Below are 19552 nucleotides of genomic sequence, written 5' to 3' on the forward strand. Positions count from 1 at the left end.
ACCTGCAGCATCATAGAGTAGACGGTAGGGGTGCTGAAGCAGCGATTCCGATTCCTGGAGGCAGCTGTCAATACTCTCCTCAACAGGTCTCACTATTCATTATGATGTGCTGCTGCATGCTCCATGACTTGGCCATCATGAGGGCCCAGGCCTTGCCAGTGGGGATCACACGGCCACTTCAGGAGGAAAAGTAGGAGCGAGAGGAGGAGGAGGAGGACCTGGTGCCTGCCGACGCCCCGAATGAACAGCAAGATGACAAGGGCCAGCAACATTCATGGAGGAGGCAGCGTGTCAATGTTGACAACGGCAGGGGTAGTCAGCGTCGGCTCATAATGGAGTGCTTCGCTGAGGGATGCAGCTAAACATGAGCGCATATTGTGACACAATAATGCCACCTCTCCGTTACATATCAACAGTCATACACCAGAGGCTGAAGGAAACATCCAATGTTACATTTTATTGTAAACACATCAGTCAAACAACCCCAAAAACCCCACCCCACTCAAAGAAAACACAATGGGGCACCCGCTCCTTCAAGTAATACAACAGATGAATAACATTTACATCTTTTCTACATAGGGCCCACGGCCACACCTTTCATCAGTGGGTCTTGCGTAGGCATTTCCCACCCCTCTGCCTCACCCTCCTTCCTCGCCTACTGCTTCTCCTCAATGGGTCCTCAGTGCCTACAGCAAGGTCACTTGAGGGCTGCTGTGTGTGAGAGGGAGACAGGACAGACGGCCTAGCATGATGCCCTGGACCAGCTCTGGGCCTGAAAGGCCCGGCTGATGACAGCCCCGCCTGAGAATGGGCGGCAGTAGTGTGGGATGGCTGGGGTGCAGCCGCGGCAGGTGCAAAGGCGGAATGGCAGTGTTGGGAGACCAAATTATGTCCTCCTGAGAGAGGACATCACATTCTATCTGGACCGATGGCCTGCCAACTCCCCACGGCAGAGCCTCAGCATCCAGAGCAATCTGGTGGAGCGCAGATTGCTGGCCTACTTCAGCACCGTTACCTCTCCGTTGGACTGATGAGGCCCCAGACACGATGGCAACCGTCAGTGCTGGCGTGGCATCAATTTGACGCTGCATCAGAGCATTGATGCCAGCATGCACTGACGACATGGCAGAATGCAGGTGTTGCGTGGTCTCGGCGTGCCACTCAAAGGCTACTGCCACGTCAGCCATAGCCCGCGCTTTCATGTCTTGTACCACATGGCCACTTGTGGTGTTGAGCATCCGTTGCAATTGACCAAGGGCGGGCTCGACGGGCTCCCGATTTGCAAATACCAAGGTTGAGGCGGCCTCCGCCACATACAACGCAATTGCATCGACGCTCGGTGGGATCCTTGCCAATGCACCAATGAGCTCGCGGTGCATCTGCATTGACTCCCTGGACATAGCCTCCAGGTCCAGGTGCTCATCTGCCTGTCTGTGAGCAGGACTCATAGGCCGACTTACCCTTCGGAGAGCTGGCCCCCGAGCTTCCCCTCATGCTGGGTGTTGCTGCAGGCCACTGGGATCAGGATCATCAGGTTCAGCCAACCCTCGAAAGACGACCTCTTCCACCGAGATGCTCTCCCCACTCGATGCAACTGTGGATGTCTCATCCTAACACAGCTTACTGCTCTGCACCTCCTCCTCCTCATCTTCCCCGGTGTCTGAAGATGTAGGTTGACAGGCAGGCTGGGGCTCTCCTGGCTCATAATCTGTAAGCACAAAGCAACAGAAGTGCAGTTATCAGCTGGGGAGGGGGAAGGAAGGCAAGAAGCAGGGGGGAGCATCGTTATTTTGTTTGTTACATCTCGCAAGGCATGTGGCCTCAAGGCTAAGGGGACTCATGCAGGGCATCTCAGTCATATACCGTCACTGTCAAGCAGGAGCTCTGCCTCCCCACCCTCCATCGCCACGACTGCAGTGTCCATGGGAGCAGATACTTGCTTCTCCTCGTCGGTCAGGTCCTGGAGGTATGGCTGGCCCTCTCTCCCAACAATGCAACTCGCGTAGATTGTGCCCGAGTTTGACCTGCAATGACAAATGCAAAAAGTTGTTCGTGGCTGTGTGGGTGCTGGTGTGCCACATGTTTCTGCAGTAGGGTATTCGCGAGTAAGTTGGCGAAGTGTGCATATCGGCAGTTCATGCTGTGTGGCATCACACAGTGGATGTGTGAATGGTGGGTCTGCGGCACAAGCAATTACCAGTACGTATAAGGCTCAGGACTGGCACCACATATGAAGAGCTGAAATGTGCTGATAGGTGGACTCAGGCTGAGTAAGGAGCTAGAAAGTGAGAGATGCTTGAAAGGGCAGTGCATATCTGGTGAGGCGATAGAGAGGTCTCAGGCTGGCTTCAGCAATGAGCAGCATGGCCAGGAAGAGATAGAGAAGGGACAGTCAGTGCAAAGTCTTTACATTGTGTGAGAGAGTGAGGTTCACATGAAACCATTCGAAGGTGAATGGAAAGGGTACTCACCCTGAAGACCACAGTAAGGCCGTTGAATGTATTGCAACATTAGATTGCTGTTGTGGGCACCGGGCTCTGGGCTGTAACGTGCTCAGCCACCTCCCTCCAGAGCCTTCTCAAATCCCGAGGCAGTGGCATTCGTCCCCCTCCAGGCTGGAGGGCACTCCAGCGACTCACCACTGTCTCCAGCAAGGCATCAAGGGCGGTGGGCGAGAAGCAGGTAGATAGCTGGCGTGCTCCTTGCTCCTCCATTTTCACGTTCTGAAGATCCTGTGGAGCTGGAACTGTGCATGCGCAAACTTGAATTGCTGTGCCTTTAAGATTCAGCTGTTCCCAGGGGTCTGATTCAGAGTTCCGCGCATGCACAATGGATCTGCTAAACTTACGGACCAAACTTTCGTTATCGCCATGCACCCCCCCGCCCACCACCACCAGCTGTAGTATGCAACGGCTGATTTAGCGCCCCTGTCTTTAGCGTCCCTGTCAGCTCTTCGACTGATTCTGACAAATCTCTGGGCGGATGGCACAAACTTTTTCAAAGTGCTAAAATTACCTGGGTTACCGCCCCAAATTTCTCCCCCTTGTGTTGCTAGAAGCAGAGCATGTATGTAATAGGGCTGTTTGTCTGTAAACACTAATTGATTGGTATTTTAAAAAGGAAAACTTGCAAATGCTGGAAATGTTTTAAATATGTGATGGCAAAATATTTATCCTGTGAACATAGCAATCAAAAAAAGTTCATAACATTGCAGTTGTGAATAAACTATTCCTTCAAACAAGGTGAGTTTGGTAAACCCATTCTATATGCACTTCAAACAAAACTATATAGGTCAAAGTAAAGCTTGAATGCTTACATGACTCCAATCAATCAATATTCTTAGAACTTCAGGAATAATGTCTACTAAAGTGTCTGTTTTCAGTAATGTGGCTGTGCTCAGGGGATGGAGGAGAAATCTGAATTAGGCAATGCATTTTTAAAATTCAGGTTATATTTAGTAAATATATGAAAACAGCATTTGGCATCTTGAATATATTAAGCACTAGGGGATGGATTTTCGGATTTTCGGCTTCTCTTCGCTGCTTTTTTCACCCGAGAGTGGTGACAATGGTGGCGGTGAGGTGTTCTGGCCGGGCGGTCAGCCTCCAGCGCCCTGTAGCGATCCTCGGGTCTGGTTTTGCAGCGGTGTGGAGCAACACCGCCCGGAAGAGCTGCACTGGTGTGCAATGCCCCTGGTTGTGATACCGGCGCCAGTTTTGACTCTTGACCGACCCGTACACTCCGAAGCGCGACCTGCAGTGAACTCCTGGGAAATCAGGCGGTCCAACGATACCGACGGCGGAGAGGTAAGTAATGGAGTCCTAAGGTATGTGTGATTGTTTTTCCTTTTACTTTTTTTGGCGATTTGTGTTGTGGTGACGAGGGCAATGTTTTGGGAATGTTTTTGTGGTTATTTCTTTCGGGGTTTTTTTCCACCCCAGGTGTCTCTCGGAGCACTTCTGATCCAGCTCTTTAGCTCGGGAGTTTCCCATGCTAGCGCCCAAGAGAGGTGTATAACGCCTCCCTTAACGCTGCGCCTCCTGACTCAGGGCCCAGCTGCCCAATATCACTTTCTGAGGCACAAACTGTTCCCAGGTACAAACTTCGCCGCCCAGCCGCCATTACCACCCCAAAAACATCAAAGCTGAAAATTGAGCCCAAGAAATATTATTCAGTAGGGCCGAAATTCAGGTCTGCCTGAAATTGGATGCACCGATCGCTTTTTGGCCGCCATTGCGGCCGCAATGGTTGTGGCGGCCAATGGATCGAAATTCACCGATTTTTAGAAAAAAATAGCGCCCAGCGGTATTGGCCGGCAGGAATCGGCACTTTGCAGTGGTATGGGTGGGGAGCTTGGAGCGGAGTTTGCATGGGAAAATTCAGCTTCTGCTGATTTGGCCTTAACGAGCCAGTTGCTCCCTGGCCTTCTTAAAGGCCCTGAGGAGGGAAGGCATTTGAGTGAAGGCCATGGCTGCTGCATCTGTACCAAGGAGGGCAACCCATTTTTCCGATGCAGAACGCGAGACACTGATGCAGGCTGTGGAGAGAAGGAGCCGAGTCCTATATCCCGATGCAGGGAGACCTACTCAGGAGGTTTTTACCAATGCCTAGAGAGAGATAGCTGTTGAGGTCTCAGGAACCTCCATTCATGATTGGCCCGCCACCCAGTGCAGAAAAAGGATGAACGACATCAATCGTCTGATGAAAGTGAGTACCTGTTCCACCAACTGCTGACCTTCCATCTGCGAGCCTTTGCTTCATCCTTCTCTCATTTCCCACCTTCACTCTTTAGTCACTGAAGCAGCATTTCATTATTGAGGCCTCTATATATATATGTGGGTGTTCTCACAATGGAGGCTCCCATTCATGTCACAGTTACAGCTGCATGTCAGGGACACACACTTGTGCACTCATTTCTGATGCCTCATCACACTGCTACTCAGCAACCATTCTTTGTTTTGCAGGTCAAGATTGCGCACAACCGGATGGAGCAAAGGAGGACTGGTGGTGGCGAGCCTCAGCTTCAGATCCTGATGCCTCTGGAGGAGAGGGTGGAGGCGCAAGTGGGCAGACATGCTGCCTTCCCTGTGGCCTTCAGTACTGCCGATCCCAGCGTGGGTAAGTGAAGCCTCTCCTTTAGTGCTATCTCTCCCTGAAAGCGCCAGCGCCTTTCCTCCAGAAAGTGTGAAACTTGCAGCCTCCTTGCGTCAATTCCCTACCTTCCCCTCACGACAGCCCTTGTGACATTTATGCTTGCAGATGAGAGGCCGAGTGAGAGCCAAGGCAAGGGTCTGAGCGCTGGTGCGAGTAGGAGAGCAATGCAGGATGACAGCCTTGAAGGCAGTGGCAGCCGAGGCCAGGGAGAGGATGACCTCGACAGTGAGTTGTGAGGCCTGGAGGACAGCCTTGAAGGCAGTGGTAGCAGAGGCCAGGGAAAGGATGAACTGGAGACAGAGAGGGGAGGCCTGGAGGATAGCCCTGAAGGCAATGACAGCCACAGTGATCCTGACACCCTGGAGGACATTGGGGCTGGAGCCTGAATGAGAGCCTGGAGGTTACTCCACCTGTTGGCCCCATCTCAGATGAGGCAGAGGAAGAGGGGGGGCAATGTTGTCAGCACCGGGTCATTGCTTCCTACAGTCACAAGCACCAGCTCAGATACTGGGAGTACGCGTTCGGATCTAATAGACATAGCAGAGGGGTCTGCACTGGGTGTTACACCGGGGCCTAATGGGCTTCAGCATGGTGACGGCCATATGGAACCTCTGGTGCTATTTCTTTGGGGGGCGAGTGCACACGGGAGTTCTGCTGAAGAGGACTCAGATGAGCCCATCGATGTTGAGGCTTCTGAAAGAAGGATGGAGGCCAATGCATTCCCAGATGTTGGGAGCAGTGGACAGGCTGTCGGAAGTGGTCAGAAGTTGGAGGATTCTGCCTCCTGTATTGTCGACAGCTCTGCGTACACCATGGAGCCCATCATTGCCAGTGTGCAGGCGATGGTGGACGCCCAGATTGACTGTGTGGATCCAGTTGTGATGTCACGACTCGTAGGTGATGTGGCAGCTGCCATTACAGCACAGGCACAAGTGAATGAGCATATCAGTGCTGCTTTGGAAAGGATGGCTGCGGTCCTGGAAGTTCAGAATGCTCTTATGCAGTCTGAGCAACAAGCCACGGAGCGTCTTACTGTTGTCATTTCTGGTGGCCTTGAAACTGTGGCTGCTCTCATACAGGCTCAGCTGGATGCCACCCGACACCTCAGTGTTGCCTTCGCGGCTGGGTGCACCAGGGGCCACAGGGGACCTTCCAGTGTGGTGCCACAGCATCGACCCGAGCTCCCTCAGATTGGTGCCGGTGGTAATGTGCTGTCCTCGGGGAGTGACACAGGCTCCTCGGACCAGGATCCTGATGATGTGCTCTCTCAGGATCACACCATTCCTGGCCCCAGACCTGTCACTCCACCATTGCCTCCAAGCATGGAGTCGCCCAAGCCAACGCCGACTGAACCCTCCCAGGAGGGTGCTGCTCAGTCGCCAGCCGGCCCTTCCAGGGACAGAGCTGGTCTGTAGCTTCTGCACAGGAAACACAGCAGCCTTCCCAGACCCATAAGGCAGCCACAGGAGAGACACTGCGGTGTAGTAGTAGGATAGGTTTATGTAAAAGGGGTTATAAGGAGATGCACAAGGGTGAGAGATGATGTTGTGTTTGTTTTTTGCACCTTTCTTTATTATGTAATAAATTTATATGTTGTGTTCTTATATCTGGGCAGGTGTATGATTTGACGATGGGCAATGATGCATGAAAGGACTCATTGGGATGGCCATGGAAAAGCAAAGATGAAGGGTGTTGTGGGCATTAATTCAGCAGAAACAAGCAGCGATGAGACGGGTCTGCACTTCCCTTGCAGGGTTGGGATGGTGATGGCGCCTCCTGGGTGGCTGGCGATGCGCATCTTGATCCTCCTCCTCCGCCTCCTTCTCCTGTTGCTGCGCCTCCTCCTGAGGAGCTACTGCTGGATCGATCTCCAGCAGCTGGCCTCTCATGATTGCCAGGTTGTGAAGCATGCAGCAGACGACCACAAATAGGGAGACCAGCTCAGCCGAGTACTGCAGCACTCCACCAGAACGGTCCAGGCAATGGAATCTCTGCTCGAGGATCCTGATGCAGTGCTCAATTATGCACCTGGTGCCAGAATGAGCATCGTTGTAAGCATGTTTGGCAGCGGTCCTGGGGTTGCAAAGGGGAGTCAACAACCAAGTGCACAGGGGATATCCCTCGTCACCTAGCAGCCATCCACAATTATGGTTTGAGCCCGAGAACACGGCGGGCACACAGCTCTGGCGCAGGATGAAGGCATCGTGGCTGTTGCCTGGATACCAGGCATCAACTGCCATGATCTTGCTCTGGTGGTCGCACACCAGCTGGACGTTGCAGGAGTGGAATGCCTTTCTGTTCATGAACATTTCAGCATGGGTTTGTGGCACCCTCAGTGTGACATGTGTGCAGTCGATGGCGCCTTGCACCCTGGGGAACCCTGCAATCTACACAAATCCGGTCTGCCGCTCCACCTGCTTCTCCCTGGTCATCGGGAACTAAATGTATTGCAGTCTTCTCCTGTAGAGAGATCTGTGACGACGGATGGAGCGATGGGTGGAGAACTGAGATATGTTAGATATATCTGCAGTTGCAGACTGGAAAGAGCCAGTTGCATAAAGGTTTAGTGCAATGGTCAGTTTGGTTTCAACGCTCAGAGCTGTCCTTAGCCTTGTCTGAGCCTGCAGATCTGGGTGCAGGAGATTGCACAGTTCCCTAAGGATATCCTTCCTAAATTGGAGCTTTTGCAGACATTGCTCATCGGTTAGCTCCATGAAAACTGATGGCGGTAGACCCTTGGACAGGGCCTTCTTCCCCCAGGTCTATGCTGGGCCCCTCCTATGGCAGCTGATTGCCTTCTCCCTCGTCCTCTTGATGCTTTTCAGCCTTTGCAGGCTGCTGCTTGCAAGCATCTGTCTCATCACCCACTATCTGGTGCGGGGGGTCAGCGTACCTCACCCGCCTCCTCACGCCAGCTCCTTCCTGACCAGCCTCTCTGCCTTGAGGTCTATGTCCATCTCCAGGCCCTTCTCTATGTTGGGCAGCCATGTCTGCTGCCTCCCTTCCCGCTGCCTTTGGACCTGTTGCTGACGTCACTGCCTTTTCCTGCGTCCCTCCCTGCCACGCACAATCTGCACAAGGCGTTCCCCTGCTAGCATTGAGCCCATTGCGTCTGCAGGCTCAACCCTCACTTTGACGCCTCTGTGGAGTACAGATTGAGGACCCCAGGCCAGTAGTAATCACTACAGATGTCAATAGGGCAAGTGATAAACTTTTCAAAAGTCCACAAAACTTTACACAAGTCCACAAAAGATTTTGCAACTCCAAACAATCTCTCACAAGTGCGAAACCTTTTCCTCCAAAAAAAATCGCGATTTCAAAAAAAATCCTTTCTCCTCCACTGGTGGTCTTGAGCAGCCCGGCACAGTGCTCTGACACAACAAGCTGTCAGGGGCACCGTCAGGCAGCAGGTTGTTTTTTTTATAGTTAATATAGCTTCTGGGGCAGAGAGGCAGCAGTGCGCGCTCTGATGCGTCATTAAGGCCACATCCACAATACCGCGGCAGGCGTGGGGGTAGCGGGATGGAAGTGAACACCGCTGCAAAAACCCCCAAGGACAATTTCACTGGCGGCGGCCATTGGACCGGAAGTCGGCGGCCACTTGACTCCGCCGCTTTCCAGCAGCAACAGACCTTTTCCAGAAGCTGAATTTCAGCCCCAGTGACTCTTGCTGGAACGTGCATGTGTCAACATGGATGAGAATAGGATCAGGGAACCAAAATCTATTCTAGTTAGCCAGTATATTATTTTTTCCATACAAGTACTACTTCACATTTTGGTTACAATCCATCTTTCTACATAAGCAAGCAAAATTGTGATCATAAAACAGCTGGTTATTTTCATGTAAACCATCTGTTTCTGACGAGATAAAGTTTAACAAATTGTGCACACTGTAGATAATCATGCAGGAGAAACTATCTGATGTTCCTTTTTGTTGATGTCTTATTAAAGAAAATACAATTTCTACATACCATCAACATTAGATCATCTCCTGTCACAACTGCAATCTTCAAGTCCAGATCTGCTTTTTTAACTACCTCCTGTAGAGCAGCAGCGCAGGCGTGAGGGTTCACACCTCCAGCATTGCAGACCACACGGATACCTGAAGTCAGCAAAAATGAAGTACCTTTAGGGGATTTGTTTTTCCAACACGTTCAAAAGTTTAAAATAACATTTTTATCGGCTGTCATTTTGATTTCTTTCCCCCCCCCCTCCCGCCTCCTACTTTCCTCTTCTAAAAGGTATTGACTTTTGGGCTCACAACTGCCTGACAACCTCTGATTCTTTGTCTTAGCATCAACTCTTCATTTGTGAGCCGAGCTAGCGAGAGTCAGCCATGTATCTGACCGTGGAGGCATCATGGCTGAGCCTGATTTGGTCCTCAACCAATATCCATATATATATATATATATATGCACTTCCCAGCAACCTTCAGTGAATAGTGATCAGGAAGAGCAAACAGACTTACAGTTTTATAGTGTCTCAGCATGTACTCAGGACACCACAAAGTTTCATACAGAAATTGACTACTTTTTAAGTGTAGTTACCATTGTTTTGTAGGTAATTGCTGCTGCCAATCTGAACCCTCCAAGGCTGCTCAAACAGCAAATGAAGCTATGCCTAGTTAATCTGTTTTTGGAGGTGTTGGTTGAAGGAACAATACTGTCCCGAGCACTACAAGAACTCCCTGCACGTCTCTGAATTGTGCCATGGGGTCTTTTACATCCACCACAGGCCACCTCCAGCAATACCATATTCTCTCAGCACTGCATGGAAGTGTCAGCTGAGATTGTGTAGTGTACAGTCTGAAATGGAGCTTGAACCCACAACCTTCTGACAAGAGTGCTACCAATTGATGCAAACTGGAGTGGGGACACTGGCTAATATTTCCCCTTTCAAAGCCCAGACTGCTGAAGCCAATTCAAGCCTCTATTGGTGCCCTAGTTGATATCAGCTAGCTCAGTGAAGCTCAGTATTCAAATCTGGCAACTTGCTGGAAAGTTCTGAACTGGGCCTTTATCAAATGAGCCATTGGGGAAACTTGTAATTTTTGATTTCTCAGTGGCCGATACTGAATCTAAAATTATCTTTATTTAGTTTTTATTTTGGTGAAATTGACCTCATAATTCATGAACAAGGAAATTGCCACTTAGTAAAAGGATATCAGCCAGTATTTGGTGCACACTGTAAGTATATTATTTGTTAGAATAAGGGACCTGTCCTGTATTTCGTTGTATTTGTTCTACTTTGTTTAGAGACACTGGAGAAACACAAGAGTATAAGAGGACCTAGGGTGGCAGTTTGAAGTGGGACCATTAAGAGCGGGGAGTGTACAACAGTCTTCATTCATTTGTCAAGGAGCTCCATGCGGAGAAAAGGGTATGTGTGTAGGACCATGGTGTAAAGTGTCCCACAATAAAAGATCTATTTAAAGTTTTCCTGCTTTGTGGACCTTATTTGAATGGATTAGAAAGAAAGACTTGGATTTATATGGCGCCTTTCACGACCACCAGACATCTCAAAACGCTTTACAGCCAATGAAGTACTTTTTAAAATGTAGTCACTGTTTAAATATAGGAAACGCGGCAGCCAATTTGCGCACAAGCAAACCGCCACAAACAGCAATGTGATAATGACCAGATAATCTGTTTTTGTTATGTTGATTGAGGGATAAATATTGGCCAGGACACTGGAGATAACTCCCCTGCTCTTCTTCGAAATAGTGCCATGGGATCTTTTACGTCCACCTAAGAGAGCAGACGGGGCCTCGGTTTAACGTCTCATCCGAAAGATGGCACCTCCAACAGTGCAGCGCTCCTTCGGCACCTCCGACAGTGCAGCGCCCCCTCAGCACTGCACTGGGGTGTCAGCCTAGATATTGAGTGGGACTTGAACCCACAATCTTCTGACTCAGACGCGAGAGTGCTACCCACTCAGCCACGGCTGACATAGAATGAATTGTGGAATAGGCTCGAGGGGCTGAATGCCTGTCTCCTGCTCCTATGTTCCTAATTTTTAGTTTTACATTGCCTTGTGACATAGCGTTTTTCCAGTTCCCAGTCAGGAAATATTTTTGTTTATTTTTTGGTAAAGTTTTGAAGTGAGGATTATCAAGTCTACAGAATGGAACATTTCACACTTTGGAAAACCAACATGCTCAAACAGTCCAAATTCAGGCAAAGTATGGCTCTGATGTAGGGTTAAAGGTCCCTCTACTCTGTCCCAAAACGGTGCCTTAGTTTAATCCTCAGAAGAGCACTCCATGTTGCTCCAATGCGAACTTTTTCATTCTCTCATACCAGTCATTCTTATGGCCTTTCTGAATAACAGTGCCAATTTAAGGCAAATCTGTGCTAAATTCTAGGTGGTGCGAGAGGGAAAAGGAGGCAGCAAATTTGTATGCTTTGCGATTTCCTGAAAAAAATAACACAGGAGACCAGTGGATACAAGGGAAACATCTAATTTTGTCATTTTTCTTTTAGTTAGTTGGGCTGTAAGACTATAAACTGCAGTTAACTTATTGATAAAAGCAGTAAGAAAATAAAAGTAATTGTAACTCCATTACCTCTTTTGTGAATATCCTTAATAAATGGGGCCATTGCAATCTGCACAAAATCAGGCACATATCCATGGTTCTGAAAAATAAATAGACATTATTATTTCTGTAAACATGGGAATAAATCATAGTTAAGAAATGTTATTCAATAATCACAATGCAAAGACATACTAAAAATCAAGAAAAAACACAGGTCATTGACACATTGCACTGGGGCACACATATACGGAAGTCGAGTGGAGAAATGCAGGTTCAGTTTCTCACGGGAGGCGAGTTCCCATCTTAGCCATGCAACTGCAGAGAGTTGCCCAGCAAAGGCTAGGTGCCCATCCCTCCCCCACTGTAGGAAAACAAAAATTTGAGGAGAATCGCTGCTGAGGTACAGCTCTGGCAAAGTGATATTAGCAAAAATATGGAAACAAGTCACCCACAACCCATTAGGCCAAGGGAGGTGCATGATCCAATAAAACCTGCACATAATTTAGATCTTCAAAGAAAGAAGTGGAAAAGCCGCCCTTCGTCAATTTGATCCTCAGAAGGTGAAGAAACGATAGCCCTCGGCTGAGGAGCCCAAGGACCTCAGGGGCCCAGTCATTCAGGGAGCATCAATCTCATGTGGAGGCTGTGGAGACAATTTCCATGTATACAGTTATGATGATGGAGAAGTGTGACCAGTCCACTATCTGCATCTGCAACACACTGCAGAACGTTTCCTTGAACATGCAGAACACGCTGGGGACAGTGACAACCCCAAGAGATTCATAGATACCTGGAGGAAGTACCAAGGACAGTGATGGTTTCTAGAGTGGCTGATATCGTTGCTTCACACCGGACACTTTCAGAGGGCTTTCAAGACCTGACTGGGTCTATTTAGTAATTATACTGACCAGTAACTCCTCTGAACATGTGCCCTGCACCAGTGGGCTAGAAGGGATTTATCACTACTCCTAGCTAGGAACTTATCTGCATGGTGAAAAATACCATAACTATGCGAGTTCCCCCTCACACCACCTAAAGCAGCACCCCTTCTAAAATATTGAGCAAAAAGAAAAATACATCTTTGGTACCATCCGTGAAGGCTGCCCTAGAATTAACTAACTTGTCTCCCTAAAAGAGCATAGTTTCTTAGGGAAGGTATATTAATGTCCCCTTTTCCCGCGTCCCCCCGCCTCCCCACCCACCCTCCCAAAAGCACGTTTGGATACATTTGAGGGAATTTTAATCCCAAAAATGGGTGGGTTGGGGTCGGGTGGGAGGTTAATGAGTTAAAAATCTGAATCCTGACCCCAATCCACCCACTTCTGGTTTTAATGGAGGCGGGATGGGGGGGGCGGGCAGCCAAGCCGCTCACAGAACTCGGGTTGGCATTTTGAATAGGACGTGACTGCTACCAATGACACAAAGTAGTTGCACAGTTCCAGTGTTTTTTTTTTTGTTTGTTCTTGCCGGACTACCCACAGATTAGTGATAGAAAACGGTGAGGGGTAGAAATTTCAGGTATTGTGAGATTTGTAATGTGACACCAAGGTGATATTAGGATGTTGTCAGCTTATTGTAATCTCGCGGAGTGTGCTTATCGCCATCAGGTCCTCTGTCTGTTGTAGTTTGAACACGCGGCTGGTGAACAGAATACAGGCGCAGGATGTTAGGAATTAATTGGCTGAGAAAAGGATCATTGAGAAAGAGAGTAGAGACAGTGCGGAGAGATAGAGAGAGGACCGCTAGACAAAGAGACTGGGGAGGAAAACAAGAGGGAACGCGGACAAGGAATGCAAGAAGAGAGTGGCAGCAGTATGATTAATTCATCAGAATGAACTGCTAAAACTTCCAGTACAATTTAACGAGGAAATGTGACAGATTGTTATCAGCTTGTGAGTGTTTTATTGCACTCTTGTTGAGTGTGATTATTGCTATCAGGTCTCTGTCTATTGTGGTGAATGTTACTTTTTCAAATTTAGGACCTGACATTTATGTACAGAATGCTTTTGCGCAGTTTCTGGTTCATTGGCAGCAGTCACTTCGAATTTAAAATGGTGGATCACCATAAGACACAGCCTCATTATAATAAATTGAAATTTAACTGTGGACGGGCAGGGTTCCCTGGACTTGCGGAACCTGTCATCTAAAGGGAGGTGAGGACTGCTGGATCCAGGAGATAAGCAACTTTCCTCAATTGCTGGTCCAGCGTTCGTGCCTTGTCAACCAGGAACGCCACCCCCAACCCCCTCAAGAGGCCACCATTCCACCTGCCCAATTCCCCCTCCATCCCCGATCACCCTCCGGTCCCCGATCACCCTCTGGCCTTCAGTCCTGCCCCCCTCTGGACTCCAATCATCTTCCGGTCCCCGATCACCCTCTGGCCTTCAGTCTTGCCCCCTATCCGGTCCTCGATATTCCGGTCCCCAATCACCTTCCGACCTGCCCCCCTCCAGTCCTCGATTCCCCCGCCAATCCACTCCTCCCTCCTCTCTGCAGCCTGGTGCCGCAGGCCAACCCGCCTGACAGCCAGCTAGCCTCTCCATCTGCTGGCTGCGGACGGGAAAGTGATTTTAAATACTAATCAGGCCTGCCGTTGAATTCGGCAGGGCCTGCAGGAAACCCATTCTCACGGGTTTCCCGACCAGTTTCCATACCCCCGCCCCCGCCACTCTCGCCACCGCACCCCCCCCGGCCCCCCCGCTCTCGCCACCCCCCTAACCACTTCCAAATTAAAATTCCGGCCATTGTGTACTACAACCTGACTACTCTCTTATTGTTTTAATAATAGAAACATGCTCACAGGAGATTTGGCTTTAGCAGCAGCAAGCAGTGACATGGTGATTTCAGACAGGTAATCAAACACCAGAAAATCCAGGTTCCCACCAAATACCAGCTGTGGAACTAAAGAAGACAAGTGAAAATTATTTTTGGATACATATTTACACATACGCAGAAATATTTCATGTTAGATCATCAATATGCACCTACCCTCACTAAAATGCACATTATTGATCTCCCACTATTTATTTTATTCGTGTTATGCTACACATGAATATATCTCCAAACAAAATAAATGCTTGAATGTGTTTAGATGTGTCTGATGCATTTGTAATTCTTGCTTTCCTTGTTCTATCTGATCTCATGCATCGTGTTACTACCCCGCTCTGATGAACAGCAACACTGAATTTCTGATGGAATTTTATGGCACATTTTCTTTCTTCAAAGTTCGAGTAAAAATCTTTTGACGAGAAGTTAACTGAGGTGAAATTTAATGTTTATGTTTATTTACAAAATAAGTTTGGACTATTACAAGTCTTCTCCCAGTGGGCAAAGCACAAAACTGCCAACAGTTCAGCACAAAATAGCATTTTAGTCTAGGGCCATCGCAACTCGGGCCATCGCAACTCGGAACATCGGAACTCGGGACATTGGAACTAGGACCTTCGGAACTCGGACCATCAAAACTCGGGACATCGGAACTCGGGACATCAGGCCTTAGGAACTCAGGCCATCAAAACTTGGGTCATCGCAACTCGGAACTCGGGCCATCGCAACTCGGAACTTGGGCCATCGGAACTCGGAACTTGGGCCATCGGAACTTGGAATTCAGGCCATCAGAATTCATCTCGGGCCATCGGAACTTGGGCCATCGGAACTTCGGACATCGGGCCATCGGAATTCAACTCTGGCCATCAGAATCCAGGCCATCGGGACTCCGAATTCGGGCCCTCGAAACTCGGGCCATCGGAACTCGGGACATCAGGCCATCAAAACACAGGCCATCGAACTCGAGCCATCGGAACTCGGGCCATCGGAATTCATCTCCGGCCATCGGAATTCGGGCCATCGGAACTCGGGCCATCGGAATTCATCTCGGGCCATCGAAACTCAGGCCATCAGAACTCAGAACTCGGGCCATCGGAACTCAGGCCATCGGAACTTGGAATTCGGGCCATCGGAACTCAGGCCATCGGAACTTGGAATTCAGGCCATCGTAACTCAGGCCATCGGAACTCGGAATTCGGGCCATCAGAATTCATCTCGGGCCATCGGAACTCGAGCCATTGGAACTCGGAACTCAGGCCATTGGAACTCAGAACTCGGGCCATCGGAATTCAACTCGGGTCATCAGAACTCGGGCCATTCGGAATTCGGGCCATTGGAACTCAGGCCATCAGAACTTGGAACTCGGGCCATCGGAATTCGGGCCATCGGAACGCAGGACATCAGAACTCGGGCCATTGGGCCATCGGAACTAGGAGCATCGGAACTCAGCCATTGGAACTCGGGCCATCGGAGCTTGGGACATAACTCCGGCCATTGGGCCATTGGAACTAGGACCATCGGAACTAGGCCATTGGAACTCGGACCATCGGAACTAGGGCCATCGGAACTAGGGCCATCGGAACTCGGGCCATCGGAAATCAGCCATCAGAACTAGGGCCATCGGAACTCAGCCATCAGAACTCGGGCCATTGGAACTCGGACCATCGGAACTAGGGCCATCGGAACTAGGACCATCGGAACTCGGGCCATCGGAACTCGGACCATCGGAACTAGGGCCATCGGAACTAGGGCCATCGGAACTCGGGCCATCGGAACTCAGCCATCAGAACTCGGGCCATCGGCACTCAGCCATCAGAACCCGGGACACTGGAACTCGGACCATCGGAACTAGGGCCATCGGAACTAGGACCATCGGAACTCGGGCCATCGGAACTCGGACCATCGGAACGAGAACCATCGGAACTCGGGACATCGGAAATCGGAACATCGGGACATCAGAACTCGGGCCATCGGAACTCGGGACATCAGGCCATCGAAACTCAGGCCTTTGGAACTTGGGCCATTGGAACTTGGGACATCAGGCCATCGGAGCTCGGGACATCAGGCCATCAAAACTCAGACTATCGGAACGCGAGCCATCGGAACTCGGGACATTGGGCCATCGGAACTTGGGGCATCAGGCCATCAGAACTCGGGCCATTGGAACTCGGGCCATCGAAATTCATCTCGGGCCATCGGAATTTGGGCCAACGGAACTCGGGACATCAGGCCATCGGAACTTGGGCCATCGGAACTCGGAACTCGGGCCATCGAAACTCAGGCCATTGCATCTTGGAATTCGGGCCATCGGAACTCAGGCCATCGGAACTTGGAATTCGGGCCATCGGAACTCAGGCCATCGGAACTTGGAATTCGGACCATCGGAAGTCAGAACTCGAGCCATCAGAATTCATCTCGGGTCATCAGAACTCGGGCCATCGGAATTTATCTCGGGCCATCGGAACTCGGGACATCAGGCCATCGGAACTCGGGCCATCGGAACTCGGAACTCAGGCCATCGGAACTCGGAACTCGGGTCATCAGAACTCAGGCCATTCAGAATTCGGGCCATTGGAACTCAGGCCATCGGAACTTGGAACTCGGGCCATCAGAACTCTGGCCATAGGAACTCGGGTCATCAGAACTCGGGCCATTCAGAATTCGGGCCATTGGAACTCAGGCCATCGGAACTTGGAACTCGAGCCATCAGAACTCAGGCCATCGGAACTCGGGTCATCAGAACTCGGGCCATTCAGAATTCGGGCCATTGGAACTCAGGCCATCGGAACTTGGAACATGGGCCATCAGAAATCGGGCCATCGGAACTCGGCCCATCGGAACTCGGGACATTAGGCCATCGAAACTCAGGCCATCGGAACTAGGGCCATCGGAACTCGAAACTCAGGCCATCGGAACTTGGGCCATTGGAACTCGGGATATTGGAACTGGGACCATTGGAACTCGGGCCATCGGAACTCGGGACATCGGGCCATCAAAACTCAGGCCATCGGAACTTGGAACTCGGGCCATCGGAACTCAGGCCATCGGAACTCGGGACATCGGAACTCAGGCCATCGGAATTCAACTCGGGCCATCGGAATTCGGGCCATCGGAATTCAGGCCATCGGAACTCGGAACTCGGGACATCAGAACTCAGGCCATCGGAACTAAGGCCATCGGAACTCGGAACTCGGGACATCGGGCCATCGGAACTCGGGGCATCGGAACTTGGAATTCGGGCCATCGGAACTCAGGCCATCGTAACTTGGAATTCGGGCCATCAGAACTCAGAACTCGAGCCATCGGAATTCATCTCGGGTCATCAGAACTCGGGCCATTGGATTTCATCTCGGGCCATCGGAACTCGGGACATCAGGCCATCGGAACTCGGGCCATCGGAACTCGGGACATCAGGCCATCGGAACTCGGGCCATCGGAACTCGGATCATCAGAACTCTGGCCATTCGGAATTCAGGCGATTGGAACTCAGGCCATCGGAACGTGGAACTCGGGCCATCAGAACTCGGGCCATCGGAACTCGGGCCATTCAGAATTCGGGCCATTGGAAGTCAGGCCTTCGGAACTTGGGCCATCGGAATGCGGGCCATCGGAACTCAGGCCATTGGGTCATCGGAACTAGGATCATCGGAACTCGCCATTGGAACTCATCGGAACTTGGGACATCAGAACTCCGGCCATTGGGCCATTGGAACAAGGACCATAGGAACTAGGACCATCGGAACTCGGACCATCGGAACTCGGGCCATCGGAACTCGGGCCATCAGAACTAGGACCATCGGAACTAGGACCATCGGAACTAGGACCATCGGATCTCGGGCCATCGGAACTAGGACCATCGGAACTTGGGCCATCGGAACTCGGGACATCAGGCCATCGAAACGCAGGCCATCAGAACTAGGGCCATTGGAACTCGAAACTCAAGCCATCGGAACTTGAGCCATCGGAACTCGGGATATCGGAACTAGGACCATTGGAACTCGGGCCATCGGAACTCGGGACTTCGGGCTATCGGAACTCGGGCCATTGAAACTCGAAACTCAGGCCATCGGAACTTGGGCCATCGGAACTCGAAACTCGGGCCATTGAAACTCGAAACTCAGGCCATCGGAACTTGGGCCATCAGAACTCGAAAGTCAGGCCATCGGAACTTGGAACTCGGGCCATCGGAACTCAGGCCATCGGTACTCGGGACATCGGAACTCGGGACATCGGAACTCGGGACATCGGAACTCAGGCCATCGGAATTCAACTCGTGACTTCGGAATTCGGGCCATCGGAACTCAGACCATCGGCACTCGGAACTCGGGACATCGGAACTCGGGCCATCGGAACTCGGAACTCGGGACATCGGGCCATCTGGACTCGGGCCATCGGAACTCGGGCCATCAGAACTCGAAACTCAGGCCATCGGAACTCGGGTCATATGAACTCGGAACTCGGGACATCGGGCCATCGGAACTCGAGCCATCGGAACTCAGAACTCAGGCCATCGGAACTCGGGTCATCAGAACTCTGGCCATTCGGAATTCGGGCGATTGGAACGCAGGCCTTCGGAATGTGGAACTCGGGCCATCAGAACTCGGGCCATCGGAACTAGGGTCATTAGAACTCGGGCCATTCAGAATTCGGGCCATTGGAACTCAGGCCATCGGAACTTGGAACTTGGGCCATCGGAAATCGGGCCATCGGAATGCGGGCCATCGGAACGCGGGCCATTGGGTCATCGGAACTAGGACCATCGAAACTCGGCCATTGTAACTCGGACCATCGGAACTTGGGACATCAGAACTCCAGCCATTGGGCCATCGGAACAAGGACCATCGGAACAAGGACTATCGGAACTCGGGCCATCGGAACTAGGACCAACGGAACTCGAGCCATCGGAACTAGGACCATTGGAACTCGGGCCATCGGAACTCGGACCATCAGAACTCGGGCCATCGGAACTAGGACCAACGGAACTCGGGCCATCGGAGCTAGGACCATTGGAACTCGGGCCATCGGAACTCGGGACAT

The 19552-nt window shown here is 50.8% G+C and overlaps 1 protein-coding gene across 7 annotated transcripts in view; it reads right to left on the reverse strand.

Moving 5' to 3' along the window:
- The window catches only part of lratb.1 (lecithin retinol acyltransferase b, tandem duplicate 1), a 309269-nt gene that overhangs the window by 261234 nt on the left and 28483 nt on the right, over window positions 1-19552 (reverse strand). For all 7 annotated transcript variants that reach the window (XM_070871411.1, XM_070871414.1, XM_070871416.1 and 4 more), the window contains 3 exons: window positions 14490-14590; window positions 11720-11789; window positions 9126-9256 (listed from right to left, as the gene is read on the reverse strand). In XM_070871411.1, coding sequence (XP_070727512.1) covers window positions 9126-9256; window positions 11720-11789; window positions 14490-14590 — 302 coding nt within the window. The remainder of the gene's footprint in view (window positions 1-9125; window positions 9257-11719; window positions 11790-14489; window positions 14591-19552) is intronic.

This window comes from Pristiophorus japonicus, chromosome 2, assembly GCF_044704955.1.
Source record: "Pristiophorus japonicus isolate sPriJap1 chromosome 2, sPriJap1.hap1, whole genome shotgun sequence".
NCBI lineage: Eukaryota > Metazoa > Chordata > Chondrichthyes > Pristiophoridae > Pristiophorus > Pristiophorus japonicus.